The sequence below is a fragment of the Camellia sinensis genome, chromosome 7 (genome assembly GCF_055761805.1).
Source record: "Camellia sinensis isolate YWXY chromosome 7, ASM5576180v1, whole genome shotgun sequence".
Classification (NCBI taxonomy): domain Eukaryota; kingdom Viridiplantae; phylum Streptophyta; class Magnoliopsida; order Ericales; family Theaceae; genus Camellia; species Camellia sinensis.
The window spans coordinates 84,499,768-84,526,928 of NC_138967.1; the positions used below are offsets into that span (position 1 = coordinate 84,499,768).

A 27,161-nucleotide genomic window follows, 5' to 3' on the forward strand; every position below is an offset into this window, starting at 1 on the left:
ACACACACACACATATATATATATTGGCTAGATTAACTTAATACACTAATTAATGATTCATCTTATTAATTGAGCTTAAGGCTTAATCAAACAAAACTTAACTTAATTGATTTAAACTAATTAATTTAATCTGAATCAAATTTTAATCAAACCTTTCATTAAGCTCTAAAAATTATACCGTTCTTATTTAACTAATCCATCTTGGTTTTCGAAGCCGTTAAGGCCTTCAATCTCGAATCTGAAACAGAATCATAACAGATATTCCAACAACGAACAGATATGCACGCACGATCACATTAACACATGATTAATATTCAGAATTTAACAAATAAAAGCATATTACATAATGGGGTTGTCACACAACTGCTACCCTTGAATAGAAGTCTCAGGTGGGCTATGACATAGCTTGAAAGGTCACATCTATGGATACAAACTGTCTGCCGAAAGGAGGATGATAACACTTGTAACCCTTCTGAGTGGGAGAATAACCAACAAAGATGTATTTGGTAGTCCTAGGATCAAGCTTACTGCGGAGATGCTGTGGAACCTGAACATAGCACACACAACCAAAGACTCGAAGAGAAACTAAGAACTTGGTGGAAAAAGAGGAGACAAATGAAGGGGACAAACTATCAATGGATGATTGGAAACCTAAGACTCGAGAAGGCATGCAGTTAATAAGACAAGCATCTGTGAAAACAACATCAAGCCAATTGACCTTGGGAACACTCATAGAAAAACGCAAGGCCCTAGCAACCTCAAGTTGGTGACGATTCTTGCGTTCAGTAACACATTACTGCAAGAGGTTTGATGAAGAATACCATGGTCATGAAAGTATGAACAAAGACCTCCATAAAAATACTCACCTTGTTGTTCGAACGAACAATTTTAATTAGAGTATAAATTGGGTGAGTATCATTTTGTGAAATATTTGCAAAACAAGAAAACACGTCACTCGTCCTTCATTAAATAGACCCAAGTAGCACAAGAACAATCATCAATGAAGGTAACAAACCATTTAAAACTAGACAAACCAACAATGCAACCAGGATTCCAAACATTAGTGTGAATAAGAGTAAAAGAAGAAGTACTTCTATTATTACCAAAGTTTTCAAAGACAAAAGCGCAAGGCGAGGCGTTTTACCCCTGATGAGGCGAGGTGTAAGCTTTTCGAGTTTTGATTTTTTCTACTTTTATAGAATATAAAATTAATTAATTGTAACACAAATAGTTTTTAAAATAATAACCTGTAAAAAAATGATCTTAAAAAGTGTCATTGAAATTTGAAACACACAGACCTATACATAATATAATAAAGATAGCTATTGATTTCAAATAAAGATAATATTAAAGCCATTCTCTTTTATTAAATGATGAAGGTTCTGGTCGAAGTTGGAAAGAGCCACGGAAGAGAAAGAGGTTTAAATAATAAATACATAAATGCCATCATATTATAACGAAGACTAGTCATTATCAAGAAGTTAAAGAGCCCCATTCTTTATACCCAAAGAGAGAGAGAGAGAGAGAGAGAGAGAGCTGCAAAACCCAAAACATCAAAGATCGTAGAGAGAGAGAGAGTATGAAAACGAGCGAGAGGACGAAAGATACCTGCAAAACCCTAAACATTGAAGATCGCAGCCTACAAAGTATGAAAACGAGCGAGAGGACGAAAGATACCTGCAAAACCCTAAACATCGAAGATCGCAGCCCAAATTTCTTCGAATTTCGAATTGTACATCAATTGTATTAGCGAAACAATTGTATCTCTCGGTATGTATCTTTGATTCGAAGCATTTAGGCCAAGTTTCCTTTGTTTCCCATTTTTCCTTTTATTTATTTTGGTAATCCAGTTAGGCGTTGTCTCCCTGGAAAAAAATGTTCAGTGCGCAAGATGCGCACTTGAGGTGTTCAAGCTAGACCTAAATGCCTACGCATAGCTGGTGTCAAGCATAATAAGCAGCGCCTCGGTGCGTTTTATCAACGCCTCTCCTCAAAACGTGCCTCAACGCACGTCCCACTTCCACATTTGAAAACCTTGATTATTACTAATAGGAAAAGACACATTATGCTCTTTAGCAAGTTCACAATTTTCACAACAAAATTTAAAAATATTTATCTGAGAAAACAAAGCTGGAAAAAGTTTCTTTTAGAGAAGAAATGAAGGGTGTCCTAAGCGCCAATGTAGAAGCCACAACTACACCTCTGAAGTAGCATAAGTCTCAGATTGATGAGCTTGCCAAAAATCACCAGAAGAATCAAGATAGTGCTCCAACAATGCTGCCTATCATGATGTGGGCGGTTGCAAAAATCACAATAGAGCTTATCGTATCAGGTTTCTTACCACCAAACATAGAATCCTGAGGGAGAGTAGAAAGGAGAGCTGAACTGGCCAAGCCCTGTGGGGGTGCAACATAACCTCATGTTGAACATAAGCGAAAACCTCTTGAAGAGATGAAAGCAGCTCTCTAACCAAGATTTGGATTTGGACTTGATCATACTTGAGATTTAACCTAGCAAGAAACTCAATAATTCGTTCTTGCTCAATCAACTTCTTCAATTTCAAGGCATCTGCTGCATTGTCCATCTCTAATATCTGATACTGATCCGACTCCTTCCACAAGGGACGAAGGTTGTGGAAAAATGTAACAACAGCAGAGTCCCGCTGCTTAGTATTATGAATTCTACACCTCAACTCATATACTTGTGCCATATTTCCTTTCTTTGAGGAAGTCTATGCAGCCGCATCCCAAATCTCCTTTTCTGTATCATTGAACAAATAACCACCACTAATTTCAGGCTCCATAGAGTTAAGAAGCCAAGACATAATTGTGGAATTCTCAGTAGCCCATTGATCATAAAGTGGATCACCATCCTTTGGTTGCAAAACTTTTCCAGTCACATACCTTATTTATTTATTTATTTTTTACTTTTGATAAACACCTGGCTGATTGAGACTAAGACAAATAATTACGCCCATTAAGTTTTCACAGTGGTGATCTGTAAGGTGGGATTATCAGTGACAGTTTGGAGCGCACTACTTGCTGGTTTTTGAGTAACCACACTTTCCTCTGACATTATGATTTAGTATTCTGATGAATAATAACCCAACAAGAAGGTGGTAGAGACAAAGCCAGCCAGAAAAAAAAGACAAGAAACATACATTGTTATGCCTAACAGTGCAATGCAAGGTATATGTCAAAGAATACACCCAGCAGCAACAAAAAAGCTCTCAACCCATAATAAAACCAGCACCACTAATGCGAAACCCTTGGGTAAAGTCCTAATAGTCCCAGTCAGGTCCCTCTCTGCAGTGGGAGAAACCAGTTTTATGCACTGAAACTGCTGCTGTAGTGATTTCGGAAAAAATATCCCATATTTGCTGAAAAAGAAAAAAAATTGGAAAATCCTAGCAAGGTCTCTCCAATGAAAAAACAGAAAATATATAGGGTGAAAGGGCTCTCAAAATTGATTTGGGAGAGCTGGTTTATTTTATTTTTTTTATTATTTTTTTTCATGTATTCGCTAGTCCAAAAAATAGCCCTTGGATAATTTTATTGCTTTGAGAAAAGAGACTTGCTGGAAGGAGGCACAAAACCTAACTAGGTTTCTTACCTCTCTAAACATACATATTTATGATAGGGTTCAGTTCAAAGTGGGGGTGGGGGATCGAGTCCTTTTTTTGCAAGATAGTTGGTGTGGTGAGGCGTCTTTGGGGTGCTTGTTTCCATTGATATATGCTATTGCAGCTGATGCAAAGGGGCTGGTTGCTTCAGTTAGGAGTCTTTTGTTTGGAATATTCATCTTCGACGTGATGTGTAGGAATTGGGAGTTGGACCAATTAGTGGACCTTCTCGGTTTCTTGTATGGGTTGCAGCATGGGGGGGGGGGGGATGGGGTGGATTCTTTGGTGTGGGAGGGTGCGAGATCTAGAGGGGTTTTCTCGGTGTCCTCGTTTTATGGGGTGCTTGTAGGGGGTGATGCTGTCGTGTTTCCTTGGAAGAATATTTGGGCGGTGGGTTCACCGTCTAAGGTAGTTTTTTTCGTTTGGATAGTTGCTTTGTGCCATATCTTGACTATTGACAACTTAATTCATCGACGGCATGTGTTGGTCAATTGGTATTGTATGTGTTGTGGGGATGCAGAGACGGTGGATCACTTGCTTGTTCATTGCCCAGTTGTGTCTCGGCTCTGGAGTTTGATTGTTGCTTTATTTGGGTTGGTTTGGGTGCAGCGAGGGTCTGTGTTGGGTGTGTTGGGTGTGTTATAGAGTTGGGGTGGGTCGAGGGTGGGTAAGAGGCGTCGAAAGGCTTGGTTACTTGCTTCCCATTGTTTGTTGTGGTTGGTTTGGTTGGAGCATAATAGGCGTGTTTTTCAGGATGTGTCATTCAGTTCTTTGGTTAGAAAGCAGGCTTCTCATGGTGTCGCATTGTTGGGTTACGGGTTTGGTTGATCTTGATGTTTTAGCTTTTGTAGACTTTGTGGAGGATTTGATTAGTTAGTTTTGTTGAGCCCGGTGTGGGCTGTAATTTCTTTCTTTGTATTCTTTGCATCGTCTTGATGCTTTTCTAATAAAGTTTGATTATTTATAAAAAATAAAAATAAAATAATGAGGGACTAAAATAATGACACTATTACCCTCAAGCACATAACTTAACACGCCCCGTCAAGTTGGTGCATAGATATCTTTCATGCCCAGCTTGAATACAATAGGATGAAACACTTTACTCCCTAACCCTTTGGTAAACACATTACCTAGCTGATCTTTAGATGTAACAAAAGACAAACAAATGGTGCCACTATTCACTTTCTCCTTGATAAAATGTTGATTAATCTCGATGTGTTTAGTCCTATCATGTTGAACCGGATTTTGAGCAATGTTAATAGTGGCCTTATTATCACAATACAGTCGCACAGGAGCACCACTCGACAATCATAGGTCAGCCAGTAACACTTTAAGCCACATCAACTCACAAATGCCGTGCACCATGGCTCGATACTCCGCTTTTGCACTCGATTTGGCAACAATTGACTGCTTCTTACTTTGCCAAGTCTCCAAATTTCCTCCTACAAATGTACAATAGCCTGTGGTAGACCTCATATCATCAATAGCACCACTTCAATCTGCATCGGTGAAGGCCTCTAACCTTAAATGACCATGATTGGAGAACAAGATGCCTTTTTCATGTGCTGATTTGAAATACATTGAGATCCAATGAACTGCATCCAAATGCCCCATCCGAGGATCATGCATGTATCGGCTAACAACGCCAACGGTATATGCAATATCTGGCCTGGTATGAGAAAAGTATATCAATCTTCCCACAAGCCGTTAATACCTTCCCTTGTCCACATGATCTCCGTCACTACTGAGCTTGTGATTAGCCTCTATAGGAGAATCAGCTGGTCTGCATCCTAGCATGCCTACTTCCTCAAGTAAATCCAAGATATACTTCGAGAAATAAAAATGCCCTTTTTTGATCTAGTAATCTCAATTCCAAGAAAGTACCATAAGGGACGAAGATCTTTGATTTCAAATTCCCTAGAAAGTTGAGTTTTGACTTTAGAGATTTTCTCTTCATCATTGCCTGTTACCACTATGTCGTCCACATAAACGATAAGTATAGTGATCTTATCTCCACACCGTTTGATGAACTAAGTATGGTCTGCACGGCTTTGCTTACACCCAAATTTGAGCATTGCCTTAAGGAACCTTTTGAACCAAGCTCTAGGAGATTGCTTCAACCCATACAAGGCCTTCTTTAACTGGCAAACCTTTCCCTCAGTGGCTGGAGAAGGAAAACCTGGAGGAACATCCATATATACTTCTTCTAGATCCCTATGAAGAAATGCATTCTTCACATCCAATTGTTGTAATGGCCCATCCCAGATTTGTTGCACAAGAAAGGACACGAATGGAATTCATCTTGGCCACTGGAGCAAAGGTTTCCTGATAGTCAATACCATAAATTTGAGTGAACCCTTTAGGAACTAGCCTTGCCTTATATCTATCAATGGTCCTATCAACTTTTTGCTTAACTGTGAACACCCATTTGCACCCCACATGCCGTTTTCTGGTTAGTGGAGAAACTAACTCCTAAGTGCCATTATTACTCAGTGCTCTCATCTCCTCTGCCATAGCTTTTTCCACTTCGGATCACTAAGTGCTTCCTTCCAACCTTGCGGAATAGATACAGAAGACAAAGACGAAACAAAGGCATGCTACGATGGAGATAATGAATTATATGATACAAAATGAGATACAGGATGTTAGTACAAGTTTTAACTCCTTTCCTAATAGCAGTAGGAAGATTTGAGTCATCAACTTTATGAACATCACTAACAGGGATAGGAGAATTAGGGACAGTAGAATTAGTAACCAATGACTCATTGCCTAAAATCGAAGACGGAGATGATTGGCATGGCAGCACATCGGTCACATGTTCCCTTTGTTGCTGAGAGTAGCTCTTGAGATTTGATCTATCCAACTGACTAGACTTCCCTTGAACACAAGGAATCATCTTCTCCTCACTACATGGCTCACTCTCCCCTTCACAACCAGTGGAAGTGGAAGGAAAAAACGTAGAGTCCGGGAATCAATCTCTTATGGAGTAGAAACCTTCCCTTGGAGAGATGATCCCTAGAAGAATAAGTCAGACTCACAGAAAGTAACATCCATAGAAAGTGGACAAAGCAAACACAACTGAACACCTTAGGCGGAAGGGAAACAGTGTGAACAGAAGTGTGAGGAAGAAGATCAAAAGGGTGTTGATACTGGAGGATACTTGAAGGAATGCAGTTGATAAGATATGTAGCAGTAAGGACCACATCACCCCAATATGGTTTAGGAACATGTATTGTGAACGTGAGAGTAGGAGCAACCTCAAGAAGATGACAGTTCTTCCATTTGGCAACTCCATTCTATTTAGGAGTAGCAACACAACTGGTTTGATAAAGAATACTATAGGCTTCAAGATATGCCCGAAACACACCATCAATATATTTAGTGCCATCCTCACTTTAGAGGACTTTAATACGGGTAGCAAATTGAGTAAGCACCATCTCATGAAATGTCTGAAAATAAGAAAAAACTTCATTTTGGGTCAAGAGTTAGTAAACTCAAGTCACACGAGAATAGTAATCAATGAAAGTGACAAACCTCCGATAACCAGACACAGACATAACATGAGAGAGACCCCATACATCAGAATGAATAACTGTAAAAGGAAAAGGATTTATTTTATTAATTGGAGGTTAACAAGAACGTTTATGCTTAGCAAACTCACAAGCATCACAATAAAAATTATTCCTATGACAATCTTTTACTAAAGTAAAAAAAAGTTTGTCTAAAACAGAAATAGAGGGATGTCCTAAATGCCTATGACCTTGATGTAACAGAGTAAGGGCGGAAGAGCCAGTCGCTTGAAGAGCCTGGTGAGAAGGTCTAAGGGAGGAAAGTCTAGCATCCGGAAAGTACAGGCCCCCATGTGTTTTACTACTACCAATCGTTCTCCTCGTACCCAGTTCCTGAAAAACACAATGAGAAGGATAAAAGGTTATGGAACAATTTGGTGAATTGGTAAGACGACTAACAGAGAGTAAATTAGGAGAGAATTGGGAAACATGAAGAACAAAAGAAATAGAAATAGAAATAGAGGAAGCCTGTCCTAGAAACAAAAGATAAAGACCCATCAACAGCTCTTACTATATCCTTGCTAGAACAAGGAGAGTAAGAGTGGAAAAGATGAGACAAACCTGCCATGTGGTTAGTAGTGTCGAAGTCAATGATCCAAGGATATGAAGAAGAAGAAGAAGAAGAAGAAGAAGAAGAAGAAGAAGAAGAATAAGAAGAAGCACTCCAGGCATTCATAGGAATACCTGTGGAAGAAGAGTTGGAAGTAGAGGGAGGATCAGAAGTAGGGACAGAGGAAGAATCAAGCCGAGCCATTAGATGCCAGAGAGTGTGCAACTCATCATGGGAAAGTGTGACAGAATCACCCGAGGTGCTGGCAGAAGACTTAGAGAGATTGGCATGAGAACGAATAGTGGCACCACGTCCACTCCCACTATAAGCACCACCTCGGCCTCGAGGAGTACGACCATTTAACTTCTAACAATGTTCCCTATCATGCCTGTCTTTTTGACAGTTGTCATAGGTAACATGACCACGATCAACACTAGTAGCTTTACCCCCAGACTTGGAGAAAGGGCCATCCTTTGGGGCAGAAGAAAAAACTAGAGTAGAGCGATTTTGGAGAGGTTGATGAACTATAGCACTACGCCTACTCTCCTCTTACTAAACATAAGCATATATCTCACACATAGTGGGAAAAGGATCTCGGCTAAGAATTTGAACACGAATTTAATTATAAACAATGTTAAAGACTAGCAAGAAAATCATAAACCCTCTCCCCTTTGACACCATCTGTTGAAAGGTAATATCATCTTGAGAACACACAGCCTAGATGTTCTGATAATAGTCGAGATCTTGCCACAAACTACTTAACTCGGCATAGCAGTCGGCATGGGACCTATCCTTTTGATCAAACTCCAGTATTTTATTCTGCAACTCATAGGCCTGGGTATCATTGCCACGCTGGGAATACATCTGAGAAACAACTGTCGATATCTCAGGAGCAGTATCCATCAAAACAAAGGAGTGGTTAATATTGAAATGGATAGAGTTAATAAGCCAAGTCATGACGAGCATTCTCCTTATGCCACTTGTGTTGGCTTGTCCATCCACCTTGGGAGCCTTAATAGTTCCTTTGATGTAACCAGACATGTCACGAGCAGTAATAGCCAATTGAAAAGAGCGTGACCAAACCAGGTAATTGGTGCCATCCAACTTGACTGAAGTAAGCCGAAGAGAAGAATTATCACCAAAAGAGACAGAGGGAACTGAATCTTTCCCCTTGCTACTAACAGGGGTCTTACCATCATCGGCCATGGCCTAAAACTGGGCTAGCATACCAAAAAAAAAACCAAGATAGCCGCAACGAGTCGAAGAAATCTCTCAAGAGAAAATATTTCCCAACAAACACAACCCAACCGCAACAAAATAGGGCCAAAAAAATACCAACATTGGAGCAGAAATTCAAAAACACAAGGTGAATACCCAAAAAACATCAACTGAAGCATAGGGAAGCCTAAAAAAAATAAAAAAATAAAAAACCATCTAGAATCATCAAACGAGCTAAAGAAGGCCACCACGCATCTAGTCGGTGGCACCTATAGTAGAGGACCCAGCTATTGAATCGAACCAAACACCGCCAGAATGAAGTAATCGAAAAAATGGGCCTATTTTTCCAAAAAATAAAGAAAAATCGAAAAAATAGGCAATCAAAAAGTAAAAAATTTTGAAATTTTTTCTAGTGATTCTGCTGCCCTAGTCGACCATAGTGGTAGTGTTTTTATTTTTATTTTTAGTTATTGTTACATTATCAATCAAGAACAAGGGGAAAACAACAAAAAAACCCCAAAAATTAAGAAATAAAAATAGGAAAAAGGAAAATAAGATCGTTGCTCTGATACCAAGTTAAAACTGGATCCTACGTTACCCAGACTCGGGTGTGGGTATCAGGTGCAGGTGCGTATGCGTATTTGGGAATCAGACACTTCAAAACTAAAAATCGAGGATACGTGGATATGGATCTAAATGTGGATACGGGTATAGGAATACGTTAAATAGTTATTTTAAAAATATATTTATTATATGAAGATGAATTAAATAGTTATTTTTTAAATATATTTATTATTTTTTATCTTATGTATTATTTTTATTGATAATATTTTTAATTTATCTATATAATTTATTTTTTTGTTTTTAATTGACGTACGTATATATATATTATAAATAAAAAATTATAACAAATAAGGAATAACAAATTATGCTAAAATAAATAAAAAATAAAAATTTGATGTTTTATTTTATAGGTTTTTTAAGATAACAAACACCCCATAAGGATGGCCCACACCAAGCTAACATCTGCAGCCCACAATGGTACACAGCGGCCCCACTCTGTTATACACAGCATGTTAGGGCACTTTACATGAACATCCCAACCTCAGTGTAAGTGGTGGCCCCAATAGAAAAACTTCCAACATTACCAACAACAATTGTAATTGTGGGTTACTTACCAGAATATATATGATCCGGCCCATGTGAGGACAGTAGGCCTATGCAAAGCACTGATTTAATTAGATTTCTTTTAAATAATTAGGTGATTTATTTTATTTATTATATGTTGAGAGGGGGGGGGGGGGGAGAGAGAGAGAGAGAGAGAGAGGGAACAGATTGAGAGAGAAGAATAAGGAGAAGGAGAGGAAAGAGAAGATAGATCAACTGAGAGAGAAGATGAGATTGATAGAGAAGAAGACGAGATCGACGAGGAAGACTGGTTCTCTCCTTTCTCTATCCCCTTTTGTTTCTTTTGTATTTAGGGCAAAACATAGCAGTATCCATTTGTAAAAAGCCGTGTCTCGGCTGTATCCCGCACTCGTGGCACGGGTACCTCCGAAATTTTAAAGAGTCCGTGTAATGTAGACTGGAGCATAATAGTTGAGACAGAGAGAGAGAGAGAGAGAGACGAGACTTGCTAGAAGGAGGTGGTGCAAAACCTAATTAGGTTTCTTACCTCTCTAAACATATGTATTTATAATAATAAGGGACTAAGTACAATGACACTATTACCCTCAAACACATAATAGAAAAGATAAAAAGAATGAAAAGGGAAAGTGAAGAGAAGAGCAGAGAAACAGCGTTGTGAGGAAACGAGAGAATGAGAGCACATAGGGTTCTCTTCCTTGTTCTTTAATGTGTACTTACAGAAAAGATTTCAGTACTACTGTTCTCAGTAACACATAACCAACAGATCCATGGGTGCACAACCCTTGATAGTTGATACAATGCAATAGGACGGTCTCTTTACCTCTTACAATTGATAAACTGATCTTTCAAACACCTCAATCTTTCATAGGTGTTACAACTATTTTTGTAATTTTGTTGATGTATCTTATGAGTTTTGTTTTGTTTTGTTCTCTCCCCTCCCTCCCCCAAAAAAAAAAAAAAAAAAATCTCTCCTCCCAGCTTGAGAAGCTTAGCGACAAACAGTCCCAACCTGAGTCACAGCTTAAGTTCATTATAGAGGCCTGGCTACAGGTAAGTCTTAATATCCTTGCTTTACTTTATACATTTATTTTTAGTATTGGGACAAGATAATGAAACTTTTGAGGAAAGTATTAATTTGCAAATGCAAAAGATAAAGATAATTTACATGTATTGCTATGACTAAGTTCAGAATTGTATTAGCAAATAATTCACTTGAACATTATTTACCAATCATACACCAATTTTTTACTTTCTCTTGGCTTCTTTGATTACCTGATGGAATTAGAAGTTCTTATATATGTATATATATGCAACGACAAAACATTTAGGAAAGAAGTTTTGAGGGTTGTGAAATTCAAGATAAACTTTTTACTTGGCAATGCCTTTTATGCGATTATTTGCACAATTAAATGACTAGTAGAAATGTGTAGACTTGAGAAAATAATTCAAATGCCTTCCAAGTCTTCCTACTATTCGCTTGGCAAGTACATAGTTATATCTCTAGGCATATAATGGCTAAAGGGAATTAAAGCTCTGTTTTCCCTGTATTGCTGTAAGCAGTGAAATGTTTTTTGAAGTTGTGAAATCCTACTCATGCTGCCTTATGCTATAACTCCTCTAGTATTACTTGTTATTGGTAGGCTCAAATTAATCACCCTTGCAGCTTGCCTATGTTTGTGCTTTTGTGTATTGGAACTGTACTTACCCTAGTTGAGCTTTTAAAAGCAAGTGTCTATGTGGGAATAATGAGGGAGATGCATGAAAGGAATTTATTTAATCCTTGTCTTTTGGAGGTAACATTGTTGCTTTCACAATAAAAGGTGAATATGGCAGGAAATTATGTCTTTACATATGACCATGTTATACAGCCACACAGATGGAATATTTTGTAGGAAATAAAAGTGATAGTGTTGTAAAGTAGCTTAATTTTATGTATACTTAAACATCTGCAAGTTTAATTTTGTCTTAAATTTCAAACCACAAATGATATCCTCAATATTTGAATTTTTTTTTTTGGATATTTACAATATATCCCTTTTTTTATAGTTTTAAATATGGGACAGCAAAAGAAGTACGCTATACTTATGGGTATATAGTATCATTCATGAAAGGCTACAATGAAAAATTTGGCATAAAAACTGGGAGCAAAAACGAAATACAGATCTGATTGTCTATGTGCTTAGATTGTAGCATGGATATTGGTCAAATATACGGAAAAAATTATATTTTCTATTATGTACTTATTTTTTTGGTAAGTCCTATGTACTCTGATTCTATATATATATATATATATATATTTGACAAGTCCTTTTATGTATAACATGTTGAAATAACCAAATTAAAACTATATAACAAATAGGTTTTTATGCAGGCACTATCATACAAAACTTGATAGACATAGAAGCCAGGTGAATTTGTTACTCCGAGACCTGTATTTTTTGTCTCAACTATCCATGCAGTGCAGAGGAATGGTTTTTTTATCATGTAACTGGATTACACATGAAAAATATCATGAAATTAAGAAAGAAAATATCACATAACGCAGTCACAACTCATGCGCAATATAAATTCCATCTTTGCTGCAATTTTTAAGGTTGAGAGAGCTACTTCAATGGGCTCTAAGCACTTCACATGTGTTGCACAAGTTAGTAATTACGTTAAATAATATGATATAGACACATGCATATACATAAAAGCAAAGAACCAGTTTGGTCATTTGTTCTTTATCCCCTGCTCTCATCTCTCTCTCTCATATTGTGTTTTGGAAATGAAGAAGATCAGCTATTTGTTGGCTCTATTTGTGTTTTGAATTTTTTTTATTAGAAAAATAAACAGTATATATGTATATTGCCCGGTGAATATGATTTGATGCCTTCTTCAGGGTGACGAAACTCATATTCAGGCCCCTTGGGCTATGTGAGCGGAGATTGGGAAGAGTTGGCTTATTTTTAAAAGGATTGGGCTTGGGCTTTTGGGCTGAGCTCAGATTGTTGGGGAATTTTCAAAATTAAATTATAGTTTTATGGGTATTTTCAAAGCCCTGTTTATTTTGGAAAGCTTGAAACAAGTTTGGGAACTTGTCCCACATTGGAAAGAGAGGAAAAAATGGCGCTCTTAATAAAAAACAACATGAAGTTTTCCTTGGAATATGGAATTGTGGTATGGATGCTAGTGCATATGCACTCACATTGTAAAGATGGTAATGATGCATTGCACCATCTGCACACACGCGCATGGTGTGCATTGTGTGGCGCTTTGATTGGCCACTTTGCACTTGGCACAGATGCCATCGGCATGTGGCGCCATGGAGGCACTTTTTTATTTGCTACGGAAATGGATCCAACATGGCAAGAATGACATGCTGCACAGTTAGCTTCACGTGGTAGTGGCGTGCAGTGCATTGGTGGTGAGTCGACCAACCGATCGTACGGCTATGTGTTTGATTTGGAGCGGTTTGATCATACTTGTTGATTGGAGAAGAATGCGATTTGACAGATCTGATGGCACCCGATTGTGACTGGGTGTCTCCAGTGAAGGTAACCCCTTGGTATGAAATAGATCTGTACCATAGATGATTGATCCAACAGTCAGATCTGATCGGGTGCAATTAAAGGACATGACCCATCTGATTAGGTGCATCTAGGCCTATAAGTAGGCTGCGAATCTAGCCATTCATCATCGGAAAAATTCATAAAGCAATTATGCAATTCTCTCTCTCTCTCTCTCTCTCTCTCTCTCTCTCTCTCCCTTCCTAAATAATAGGGTTACTCACAAAAAAACCCTATAGTTTGACCCTTGTAACAAATTAAATTATGAGTTTTTAATTGTCAATTTAAACCCTAATTATTCGATTTGTTTTCAAGATAAACCATCAACCTATTTTTGTTAAGTAAAATCGACGAAAAAATGATATTTTAGTCATTAAATTCAATGTAGGTGTACATAAAATGTCTACAATACACTTTTTCGATAAGTTTAATGACTAAAACATCATTTTTTTCCCTTCATTTTATTTAACGAAAATAGGTAGATGGCTTAAATTGAAATCGAATCAAAAGTTTATGTTTAAATGACAATTAAAATATCAAGTTTATTTTGTTACAAGGGTCAACTGTTTCCCTCTCCCCCTGTAATTTTCCCTAAATAATAATAGATCTATTTCTGCTTACGTTGTTGATTCTCTGTCATTGTGGCATGCTTGTTTAGGACATGTTAATGAAGTCCCAAGACGTTGCCTTCTGGATGGAAGTAATAAATTATGAGATGGATTCTATAATAGGTAACAATACTTGAATACTTGTTGATTTTCCATCTAGATGCAAACCAATCGGTTGTAAATGGATTTTGAAAAGGAAAATGAAAGTTGTGGCACAATTGGCATGTTTAAAGCAAGATTAGTTGCTAAGGGATTTCCTCAAAAGGAGGGTATCAATTATTTTGATACATATGCTTTTGTTACGAGAATCTCTACATCAAAGTGTTAATTGCCCTAGCTTGAATCTACAAGCTTGAGATCCATCAAACAGATGTAAAGACCGTTTTCCTAAATGGAGAGCTAGATAAGGAAATCTATATGCAACAATCAGAAGGATTTGTTGTGCAAGGACAAGAACACAAGGTGTGTAAACTCATCACGGCACTATATGGATCGAAAGAAGCTTCGAAACAATGACTTTAAAAATTTGACAAGCTTATAATGTCAAACGGTTTTAGGATACATGAATTTGATAAGTGTGTACAGTAATTTTACTGACAATGTGTAGATGACATGCTTGTTTTTGGTACTAATAATGATGTCATTGAAAGTATTAAAAATTTCGTGTCTTCTAGTTTTAATATGAAAGACATGGGCATAGTTGTAATTTTGGGTATAAGGATTAAAAGAGAAAAAAATAACTTGATCCTTACCTAGTCGCCCTATATATTAAGACCACGTTTGTTTGACGGATTAGGTTGGATGGGATTGTTAGTGAGGGGATGGTTAGTGAAGAGATTATTAGTGAGGGGATTATTAGTGAGGGAATGAAGTAAAAGTGTGTTTTGTTTTGATGATAATATGGAAGATGATTAGTGAGGGGATAAAACAAGAAATTTACAAACACGCTATAAATAAATAAATAAATAAATAAATAAAAAAATGCCTTGAATACTGTGTCGTGGGATTGGTTTGTCAATCCCACCTATATTGAAGGCATCCCAATCCCACCACTTTGTAGGACTAACAATCCCCTTGGAGTGATAATCCTAGAGCCCATAAACCAAACAAACAAGGTATACGTGGGGTCCACTTCAATCCTAAGCCAATCCCACCCATGAATCAGGATAACAAACATGTCCTAAGAAAATTCTTATGAAATTTAATCAGTTTAATAGTGCACCCTTGTTACACCTTATGATTCAAATTTAAAGTTATATCCTAATATTGGCAGAGCCTAAGCAGCACAAACACGGACACATGACACACCAACATGTTGATTTTAAAAGAATGCAGGACACGACACGCTTGGGACATGTTAAAGTTTTGTATTTTTATAACTTTATAATATGACATATACATAACTAATTTATTCAAGGGTAATTAAAAAAAATGTAACACAAGACTTTTTTACATTAAAAAGTTATATATTTCATAAATTAAACATTAAAATATCATTTACGTAGCAATTACATTCTGAACAATGCAAAAAACATTTTAGTATACATAATGTTTTCATCTTATAAATGTTTTTAAACATATTTTTAGGATGCATAAAGTGTTGTGAAGAATGGAGAACATTGTTATAAATGAAGCGATTCATCATATAAGACGTATTTGGAGGCTTCAAGAAGTGTTGCAAAAGAGTCCGAAGTATTATGAATTTGATTTTTTAATCAAGACATGTTGAAGAAGTGGAAGTGTCGAACACGCTTTTAGGAGTGTCCAAAGAGTGCATGTCGGACACGACATGCTTCCTCCATAGAAGTGTCCGTGCTTAAGGCAAAGTTATTGGTCAGTTGGAATACTCAAGAGCATAGTTTTCAAATCGTAAATCAAAATGGCTTTGTACTAAATTGAATCGAATCGTGAATCGTAAAGATTCGGTTACTTTTTATAAATTACTTACAAAAATATATCAACACACTTGAATGTTAAATATATCCTACAAATATAAGATGTTAAATCAATGAAAAAGTCGTTTTGAATGATGATCACGGGGTCTCATAGGTAAGAAGTTAACGCAGGTTCCTATGTAATATTACCATCATACTTTTTCCCTTTTTTTAGGTATTTCCTTATCAACCTTTCTTAATAAAGAAAGTAAATGAAGACAAACTTTTAATTTACAAGGAACAATAACTTAACAACGATGTTGATATTTGATAACCATACATACCTTTATAAGTAACAATGATCCAATAATAAGAAAGAATTATTTGAAATCTTTTATTTTAACCCAAAGCATTTTAAAAGGTATATATGCTTATTGTTCAAAAAAGTGTTTTTATTTTTTTATTTTTTTTTACCATTAGGTTTAATTGACCTCACCCATGTAATATTAAAGTATATTTATTTCATTAAAATAGCCATAGATAAATTCATATTGCAATTTACTTTAACCTTAAATTAGAAGATACATTATGATTTTTTTTTTAAAAAAAAAAAATGAGAGGAAAAGATTAAAAACATATTGGGCCTAAACCGTAATAGTGATGGGAATGAAGACTGTGTTACCAAAAATGCTAATACCCTTGTGAATTAAGTATTGGTATGCACGTTCCGAAACATGGTGCACTTTCTTTCCAAAACCGAAAATTTAGTGATCTGAAGTCATCCCAAAAGTTTTTTCCAATATGTTTCTTTGAATGTTACCTTAGGAGGAAAAAAATAAAATATAATGAACTAAAATCTAACGTGATTTAAGTCATGGAAAGACAAGAACATAAAAAATAATATATATATTTTATTGGATGCCTAATAGTTATACTCTATAAATACTTTAAATTCTTAAGTGTAAATATATATTAAGTCTACCTGTATCGTACCACATCTTAGAGCATGTGGCGTACGATGTTTGAACGATCCACGTTCCAGGTAACATAGGATCAAGAAAAGGAAGGGACTGAAGACTTATTATAAGCGCAAGACACATCAAGTGGAATCCAAGAAGTTTTAGGAGATTTTGTTTCCCGAATTAGTTATTTCTTGTTTCTTTAATTTTCCTTATTAGCTATGTAGGTTTTATATATATAGAGAGAGAGAGAGATTGTAGAACAAGAATATTTTCCTTTGAACGAATAATTATTAAATTTGAGAGATTATGGGTATGTTTGGTTTGGCTTTGTAGGGTGATTTTGGAAATTTTTTTCTAAAAGACTTGTTTGGTTTGTAATTTTTCCAAAACAATTTTCAAAATCACTTTCTTTCTCTTACACATCAATCACTTTTTCTCTCTCCTCTCATTTTCAATCACTTTTTCTCTCACACACAACTACTCAATTACAACAAAATATCAAATCATTCCAAACTCCCAAACTCTAAAATTACTTTCAAAATTCATAACCAAACAAACCAAAAAATTTCTAAGCTCTCTCCCCAAGACAATTTTTGAAAATTACTCTCTCAATACCAAACCAAACGTACCCTATATTTTTTTTTGAGAAAACCCTAGAGTGGGTGCCATATCTTCTTGTTATTCTTTTTTCTTCTCTTTTGGTTCTACAACATTTTGGTATCAAAGAAAAACTTCGATTCGCCGATCCGCTGATTCGTGTCATTCACCATTATGAATCTCTTCATAGCATTGTGTCTGGACTGTCACCATCGTAAATAGACTCCAACGTTGACTGAAAACCATTGCTGTGATCACAAGTTGTTCTACTATCATTGAAGCCAAAAGTGTTGACAGTGACCACTGTGAGAATATGACCAAACAATGCCATGGTTGCCAAATATTGTTCGATCTATTGTGAAGAAGAGTCAGGTCACTAAAGCGGTTATACAGCATATACGATGAGCTATAAGGGACCTACATGATGTAGTAGAATAAATAGGTTAAGTGTCTTTTAAATAGCCTATTAGTTGAAGTCTATAAATAGGTGATGTAATATTCCATTGTATTTAGCTTTTGATTAAAAGAATATACGTTGTGATTAGAGTTGAGTTTGGTTTCTCTCTCTAGCCCTTAGGGGTTTTACCACTGATTGGGGCAGTTGTGTTCTCTCTCTCAATTTGATTCTTGATTTGCGTATCGAATACATTATTTATGTAATATTCCATTGTATTTAGCTTTTAATTAAAAGAATAAACATTGTGATTAGAGTTGAGTTTGGTTTCTCTTTCTAGCCCTTGGGGGTTTTACCCCTAATTGGGGTGTTTGTGTTCTCTCTCAATTTGATTTTATGATTTGCATATGGATTGCATTATTTGGTTTCAAAGCATAGGGGATTTGGATCCTATCCTTTTAATTTTCAAATTCATCACCTAGATATTGACCTAGTTGGACCCAATTTTTATATTTCGGATTCGAAACCTAGAATCTATGAAAGTCTTCTTCCATTTGTCAGAAGTGAAGAACACATCGCAGATTCGAAGTTATTGATCACGATCTGGTTTCGACCTAGGTTTAGTTTCATGATTTTGATTTTTTGAATTCGACTTGTGGCCTGAGAATACCAGCTCTAGAAACATGGTGATTCTAGATTGACCTCGACTTACACCATAGTTGAGTTGTGACTGTGATTCAATTGTTTCTAGTCAAGATCCAAACTCGAATTAAACTTCAGGTTGAAGATCCGAAAATGATCGGACACCCAGTTGAAGATTTGAACTCAATCCAAAGATCCTAGGTAAGATCCGATCCGACTTTGATTTGAACTGAGATTGTGCAAATATTGTCTTGTTTCTTGATTTGATTCGAGTTCAAGCCGTAGAACCGAAATCGAGTCCTAAATCCTAGTTAAGATCCGATCCGACGTGCTAGCCAAGATACAACTTCAACCCGAAGCCCAGAAGGAGATCTGAAACCTTTCGTTGATCTGCGAACCGATCTGACACCTGTTTTTTTTTTCTTCTTCAAAGACTCTGGTTTTCCTGGCTTGAAGACTCAACACTTTGAATTGACTTGAAGCCCTGAAAAGCTGAATCCAGTATTGTGATTGAGTCTTGGACATTGTCTCATGAATTGCAATTGCAACCTGTTCTGGATTCTGGTTCGAATCAGCAACTCTTTGGCTACTATTTGGATTGTTCGAAACCTGATTGCTAGGTTGAGTTTGAAGCTTGATTGTTGGTTGAGTTCGAATCTGACATTGAAGTTCCGAGACGACTTGTGTGTTGCAGATCCTAGTGCCTCACATTTGAAGTTGATTGCTGAATCCATCTGGGTTCTTGTTCTTCGACTTGCACTGGGCAGTGCAATATAAATTTCTTCGATTATTCTTCAATTGCTTCTTTGATATTGCACTTCTTGAATCAATTTACTATTGATGTATTACACTACATTCTTAGTTGGTGTTGTTGTGCATCGATTTCTTTGATTCTTGGTGATTTTGGGATAATATTCTTGTTGGACTGTTCATAGTAAATCTGAGTGAGTTGGTGTAACCTTCAATATTGGACTGTTTGGTGTCGATGGCTCTACGAGGTCAAGGATGTAGAGGTGACTATGATAGGGTTTATGCTTCGAATTTTGGTGAAGAAACTGAGATGAATTTCTCAATTGGAAGGAGCATGATGCTTCTCTGAATCAATTTCTCTATTGCAAGGAGCAATGCTGCTACTCTGAATCAATTTCTCCATTGGAAGGAGCAATGAAGCTAATCCAAATCAAACTCATAATCAAAGAGATGAGATGAAAGAAATGAGTAACAAATTGTGCCTTGAAAGAGGTACAATGGTATTTTTGAAATCTTCAAATAATGTATGTGCTTCCCGCTTCTGTAAGCCTCTATAAGATATTGACTTGAGTTGATTATGCTGATGATAGTGATGCTTATTTGCCAGTTGTGTCTAAGGGACAAAAGGAATAATGCAATGCAAAATTCTTGCTCCTGATTAGCTTCTCATATGTGGTTCTTACCTAGCAGATGCATAGTCGATCCTTTCATCTTTTGTCACATTCTTCACCCTTGCTTTGGAAGCTATCCTTTTGCTAGTCTATTGATCTCATTCTGTTTGAATGAGTACATCTCTGCACCAGTGTGCCAATTAGAGATGAAGGCTCAGGAAAATGGAGGTTTGTCCAAGCTTTAGCAAGAGTGTATGGAGGGCATGATGGGGGTTGCCAGTCTGTGCCTATGGTTGTTTAACTAAGGATGTAGTTACATGTATTCAAGGAAGGATGAGTTGAGAGGGTTATGTTTGTGTTGGGGATGGAGATGCAGTGCCTATTCCTCGCCTCAGATTCAATGCATGGCGTACATTGAGCGTTTGTGGAATATTACATCACCTATGTATATTCTCTCTCTAGCCCTTGGGGTTTTACCCTTAATTGGGGCATTTGTGTACTCTCTCTCTCAATTTGATTCTTCATTGCATATGGATTGCATTACTACCCACTCCTTAAAACCCTAAACCTGACCCATTAACTCAGACAAATCCAGTAGGGCCCACCATCCTTACTTAAACCTAGCCCACACACACTACCCCACCAGCCCAAATTCTTTATTTCCAACCCTTATAACCCAGCCCATTTACTTATTCTATTACCTAAGCCCACTGCATCATAACCAGCTCATAGCACGGAGTCCAACTCCAACCCCACAGAACTAGCAACCAGTTATGAATAAATAAATAAATAAAAATTTTTACAATTGCAGAATTCATGGACAGCGTGGACCTTTCTTCGTGGACCTACTGCACATCCTTGGAGCTTCAAACATTGGGTACTCCTATACTTTCGGAAAAAAAAGCTACATATCTTCTTTTGACACTTGATTAATTTTATATCTGAGGTTTAAATCAATACAATTTGCAAACGGTCCACATCAGCCTTTTTTTTTCCTGTCCAATTTTCTTCTCAAACCCCAGAAAAACAAAAGAATGACCCTTTGCACTTTATTTCCTCTCTCTGCTTGTTGCCCATTTTAGCACACTAAAATCCTACATATCCGCTACATTGCAGTATTTTATAATTAATTTACTTGGGGTAATTTAATTCTTAATATCGGCATTTAAAAAGGAAAAAAAAAAAAAACATTTCATCTATTTGCTTGACATTTGACCCATTTACCCCATACTATTGCCCATGGAAATTCAAAAGATAGGCAAGATATTTTAGAACAAAATGTCAACTCCCTTAAAATTGACATGAACAATCTCAAGGCATTAGTAGCCCATATAAAACTGGACTTTAGTGCAGAACTCCAAGAGCAGTTAGACAATCTTAGCAAACAATTTTCTAGGTCTCTAGGAAAACACCCTATTAATGCACCGTGATGACCCTCTTGTTTCACTTGGCCTAGGTCATATCACTAGTGTTAACTAATCATTTGGCCCGGCCAAAGGCACAAGCTGAAAACCTTATATCACTCCTGACAGACCTTGAGAGCCATACGGTCAAGATACCCATATCAAAGAGAGTCAAGTCCCAAATTTGGGTAAGAGAGTTCCGTTTGTTGTCTAGTACTAAAGTAATATTAAGCATATAAGCGTGATGGCACCATCACCTCTTGAGCTAGCTTTTGGGGTGAGTTCTATCTAAGACCGTGCATCATGGTATCAGAGCCGGAGTACTCAAGGATAGGTAGGGTGCGTGTCCCTGGCTTGCACACCGTAGGTGCTGCGGAGTGAGCACGCTAGGCGTGAGGGAGGGTGTGAAGCGAAGTCCCACATTGCATGAGTACTAAAGTAATATTAAGCATAAAAGCGTGTGAGGGCACATTCACCTCTTGAGCTAGTTTTTGGGGTGAGTTCTACCTAAGATTGTGTATCAGGGACATCACAGAGCAAGTCAAAATAAAGCCCCCTAGCTATGATAGTAGCTTGGACCCCAGCTTTTTCTTGGATTGGCTTGAATAGATGGATGACTACTATGATGGGTACATGTTAGATGATCAACGAGTTCGTTTTGTCAAAATGAAGCTTGTTGGTCTACTAAGCTTTATTGCTAGGGAGTCCTAAATAATGTGGAGCGTCTAGGACATCCACCCATTACTTTATAGGATGATATGAAACTAAAACTCAAGGAAAAGTATCTCCCCAAGGCAATTGCTTGACTAGTGGCTTAACCTGTGACAATTTTCCTCTAGTGTGACTAATTATCTCAATAGGCTTGAGGAACTTTCCCAACGATGTGAGTTTAGGAGGAAAATTGGATAACTATCACCAAATTCTTCAATGGGTTAAGACTTGAGATCAAAAGGGAGTTCAATTTACATTCACTTGACACCATAGAAGAAGCTTTACCAAAATGCTTTAGAGATATAGAAGTATAATAAGTTTCCCACCACGAGGTGTACAGCTGACCCTGACATGGTCAAAGCTATTAGAGAATGGCCTATGCCCAAGTCGATTCATAGTTTTCATGGGTTAACCACTTTCTATCAGAGGTTCATTAAGTGGTTTAGTTCCATCACCACTTCCATTGCTTATTGAAAAAGAGGGGAGTTCCAATGGACTACTGCAGCCTTTCAAACCTTCGAAGAGCTCAAAAGGAAGATGTCTGAGTCTCTAGTCTTAAGGCATCTAGACTTCTCCAAAGTCTTTGAAGTCCCTTGTGATGCATCTGGGGTAGGTATAGGTGGAGTCCTAAAGGTAAATCCTATTGCGTACATTAGCGAAAAACTCAACGAGGCTAAGCTACAATATTCCACTTATGATAAGGAGTTCTATGCTGTCATATATGCCCTTCGTCATTGGAGGTATTACTTACTACCTCAAGAAGTGTCCTATACTTTGATCATCAAGCCTTGAGATACCTCCAATCTCAAAAAAAGTTGAGCACTAGACATGCTTGATGGGTAGAGTTTCTTCAAGAATATACTTTCGTTCTTAATCACTGTGATGGTATAGAGACCAAGCCTGCTGATGCCCTCAGTCGAGTTGTTACTGTCTTGTCGTCCTTGAGTGTACACGTGGTAGGTTTTGATAGGATGAGGGATGAGGGATGAGTACACTACTTGTTTTGATTTTGGTATCATTGTTCAATAGTTTCATGATGGTAGTCGTCATGATTATATTAATTTTGTGATTCAAGATGGTTACTTGTTTAGGGGGTCTAAGCTTTGCATTCCTCGCACTTCACTTATAGATTTCATAGTTTGGGAATTGCATGCCGAAGGGTTAGCAGGACACTTTGGTAGAGATAAGACCATTGCATTAGTCGAGGATTGGTTTTATTGGCCATTCTTGAAACATGATGTTGCTAGGATTGTCTCTTGGTGTCGCACATGTCAGTTGGCTAAGGTAAAGAAAAGAAACATTGGTTTGTACACTCCAATACCTGTTCCACACACACCTTGGAAAGGCCTTAGCATGGATTTCGTCCTTGGCTTACCTTGAACAACTAGAGGTCACGATTCTAATCTGACGGTAGTGGATAGATTTCTAAATTGGCCCGCTTTATCCCTAGTAGTAAAACAACCGATGCATCACATGTTGCCAAATTGTTTTTCCGAGAGGTTGTTAGAGTACATGGGTTTCCTACTTCTATTGTGTTCGATAGGGATGTCAAGTTTGTTAGTTATTTTTGGAAGACACTTCGGAAATTGTTTAGCACTACATTAAAATTTTCAACTTTTCACCCACAAACTGTTGGGCAAATTGAGGTTGTTAATAGGAGTTTGGATGATCTGTTTTGGTGCATTGTGGGTGACAAACTGGGGAATTGGGACTTAGTGTTACAAACTGTTAGGTTTGCTCACAATAGTTCGGTGAGTCGGTGTATTGGTAAGAGTCATTTTGAGATTGTTCGTGGTATACCTCCTTGCCAACCCATTGACCTTATTCCACTGCCCCTTGATGCCCGTTCCTCTAAATCTGGCGAATCATTTGCTAAACACATTCATGACTTGCTTGCCAAATCATCTACTTCATTTGTGTTTAGATATGAATATCAGTCCTATTTTCAATGTCAAGGATTTGTTTCCTTACCAGGGTACTTTTGAGCCTCCCACTTTGTCAGCAGGTTTGCCTACAGGCTTTCATTCTCTCTCAGTGCTAGTTGGTGTTCCTTGTCCTCCACTACCTCCACACTTTCATGCTGATCAAATTGAGGTCCTTGACACATAGAATGTTGGTTCTTCCCGTGGTGGTTATCGTTGTTATCTTGTGCGCTGGAAGAATTGCCCCGCTACTAATGATACATGGATCACCGAGATGAATTTCGTTGTCTTGATTCCGCATTTTTTTTGCAGTATCTGTAAGTTTAGAGAAGAGAAAGAGTTATGGAATGAGTTAAACTTCATTCCCTTTTATATTGGTAATACTGAGTAATTACAGGAGTGCCATAAGTTATAATATATGGGCTAGCTCATTACACCATTCAAAAGAATAAATAAGAATAAAATACAATCACTTATTTCCTATTTTAATACTCCCTTTTCAAGCTGGTGCGAAGATATCTCTGATGCCCAACTTGTTGAGAACGCCATGAAATAGTTTGCTCCTAAGCCCCTTGGTGAGAACATCGGCTAGTTGGTCTCTAGTCTTCACAAATGGAATACATATGATGCCACTAGAGGGTTTTTCCTTGATGAAAATGCCTATCAATCTCCACATGCTTAGTTCTATTATGTTGAACTGAATTAGGAACTATGTTGATTGCGGTCGTGTTGTCACAACATAGTCATATGGAGTCAGTCTGATGGATTCCCAAGTCTCCCAACAACAGTTTAATCCATAGTAACTCACATACACCCTGAGCCATAGCCCTGAATTCTGCCTCAGTACTAGATCTAGCAACCACATTCTGTTTCTTACTTCGTTATGTGACTAGGTTGCCACCAACAAATGTGCAGTATCCGGAAGTCGATTATTTGCCAGTGACAGATCCAGCCTAAACTGCATCAGTAAATGCCTTAAGACTGAGATGGCCATGTTTTGAGAAATAGAGACCCTTTCTAGGAGAAGACTTCAGGTATCTCAGGATTCTTATAACTGCCTCTAAGTGGGAAGTTCTAGGAGCATGCATAAACTGGCTCACCATGCTCACGGCAATGGCAATGGCAATGGCAATGTATGGACGTGAGTGGGATAAGTATATGAGCTTGCTCACTAGTCTCTGGTATCTCCCCCTGTCCACTGGATCACCCTCTTGATCCTCACTCAGTTTCTGGCCCAGATCTAGAGGTGTATCACATGGTCTACCTCCAAGCATTCTAGTTTCCTTTAGCAAGTCAAGTACATAATTCCTCTGGCATATGAAGATGCCATCCTTGGACTAAGCTACTTCAATGCCCAAAAAAAATTTCAAATAGGTCTTTGATTTCAAACTTCTTGGCTAAGTATTCTTTCAAACGAGGAATCTCCTCAACATCATTTCCTATTAGAACAATATCATCAACATAGACAACAAGAGCTGTGGTCTTACCATGTAAGGAGTGTTTCACAAAGAAGGTGTGATCAGCCTGATGTTGCTTGAACCCATATTTCAACATAGCTTGAGCAAACCTTTCAAACCAAGCCCTAGGAGATTGCTTTAGCCCATAAAGTGACTTTCGGAGCCTGCATAGTTTACTGTTGGACTTAGTATCTGCAAAACCAAGAGGAATATCCATGTAGACCACTTTTGCTAAGTCTCCATGAAGGAAAGCAATCTGTACATCAAACTGATGAAGTGGCCAATCTAAATTTACAACAAGAGAGAGTAAGATTCTCACAAAATTTATCTTAGCAACCGGTGCAAATGTCTCTTGGTAATCTTCCCCATAAGTCTGAGTGAAGGCCTTAGCAACTAGACTTATGGGGTGAATCATCTGCTTTGTGTTTTACTGTGTACACCCGCTTACACCCAATTGGATTTTTGCCTCTAGGTAACTCCACTAACTCCCAAGTACCACTCTTGCTGAGAGCTCTCATTTCTTCCATCATAGCATGTTTCTATTCAGGAATAGAGAATGCATCCTGAAAATTGGTAGGTAGACTCATAGAACACACTTTAGATAGAAAAACTTTATATGAGGAAGACAGATTAGAATAAGAGACGTGATTACTAATAGGATGTTGAGTACATGACCTAACCCCCTTCCTATTAGCAATAGGAACATTGAAATTTGAACAATTAGGAATAGAAGCACTAGCATCAGAATTACCTGGATGCTCAGGAGAGGGGGTTGACTCTGGACACTCATCTGGAGAAGAAGTTGGCAGTAGAGGAAAGAAAATAGTCTCTTGCATCTAGGTGACTTGCTGTCTGCCCTTGTCCCTGATATAAACTTTGCCTGCTTCCTTTTCCTGAACAACTGTTGGCTCATCATCCGCTATTTGTTCAACCACGGGCGGAAGTGGAACAAGAATCTCTTCACACCAAGGTTCCCCCGAAGGGATGACTATGATACCGGCGAGTTGGAAAGTAAAGCTGAGACTCAAAGAAAGTGACATCCATGGAGACAAACCATTTGCTAGTGGGAGGATGATAACACTTATAACCCTTTTTGGTGGCAGAATAACCCAGAAAAACACGCTTAAGAGACCTAGGATCTAATTTATCACGACTGGGAGAATGATTATGGACAAAGCAAACACAGCCAAAAGTCTTAGGAGAAATGGAGAACTCGGAACGGGTAGACCCGAACAAAAACTTAAAGAGGTATTTGTTTTTGAAGGACTTGGGTAGGAAGACGATTAATCAATTAAGCAGCAGTGAGAACTGCTTCCCCCCAATAGGATCGAGGAACCCACATCTCAAGGGATAGACAACGGGCGACATCAAGGAGATGGCGATTTTTGAGTTTTGCAGCACCATTTTGGTGAGGGGTATTAGTGCATGAAGTCTGGTGAATAATGCCATGAGTGGCGAAGTAAGTGGCAAGACCAAAGTCAATATATTCCCCCCTATTATCAGAACGTAGAATTTTGACAACTGCCCCAAACTGAGTACAAACCATTTTATGGAAGCTTTGAAACACAGAAAAT

The 27,161-nt window shown here is 37.7% G+C and overlaps 1 protein-coding gene across 10 annotated transcripts in view; it reads left to right on the top strand.

Annotated features, from left to right (window-relative positions):
• The window catches only part of LOC114274732 (putative E3 ubiquitin-protein ligase ARI7), a 114,237-nt gene that overhangs the window by 44,901 nt on the left and 42,175 nt on the right, over positions 1 to 27,161 (top strand). For 6 of the 10 annotated variants that reach the window (XM_082878372.1, XM_082878373.1, XM_028216708.2 and 3 more), the window contains exon 12: positions 11,087 to 11,158. The exons of the other annotated variants lie outside the window; for them this stretch is intronic. In XM_082878372.1, the coding sequence (XP_082734498.1) occupies positions 11,087 to 11,158 (72 nt within the window). The remainder of the gene's footprint in view (positions 1 to 11,086; positions 11,159 to 27,161) is intronic. 10 annotated transcript variants of the gene reach the window in all.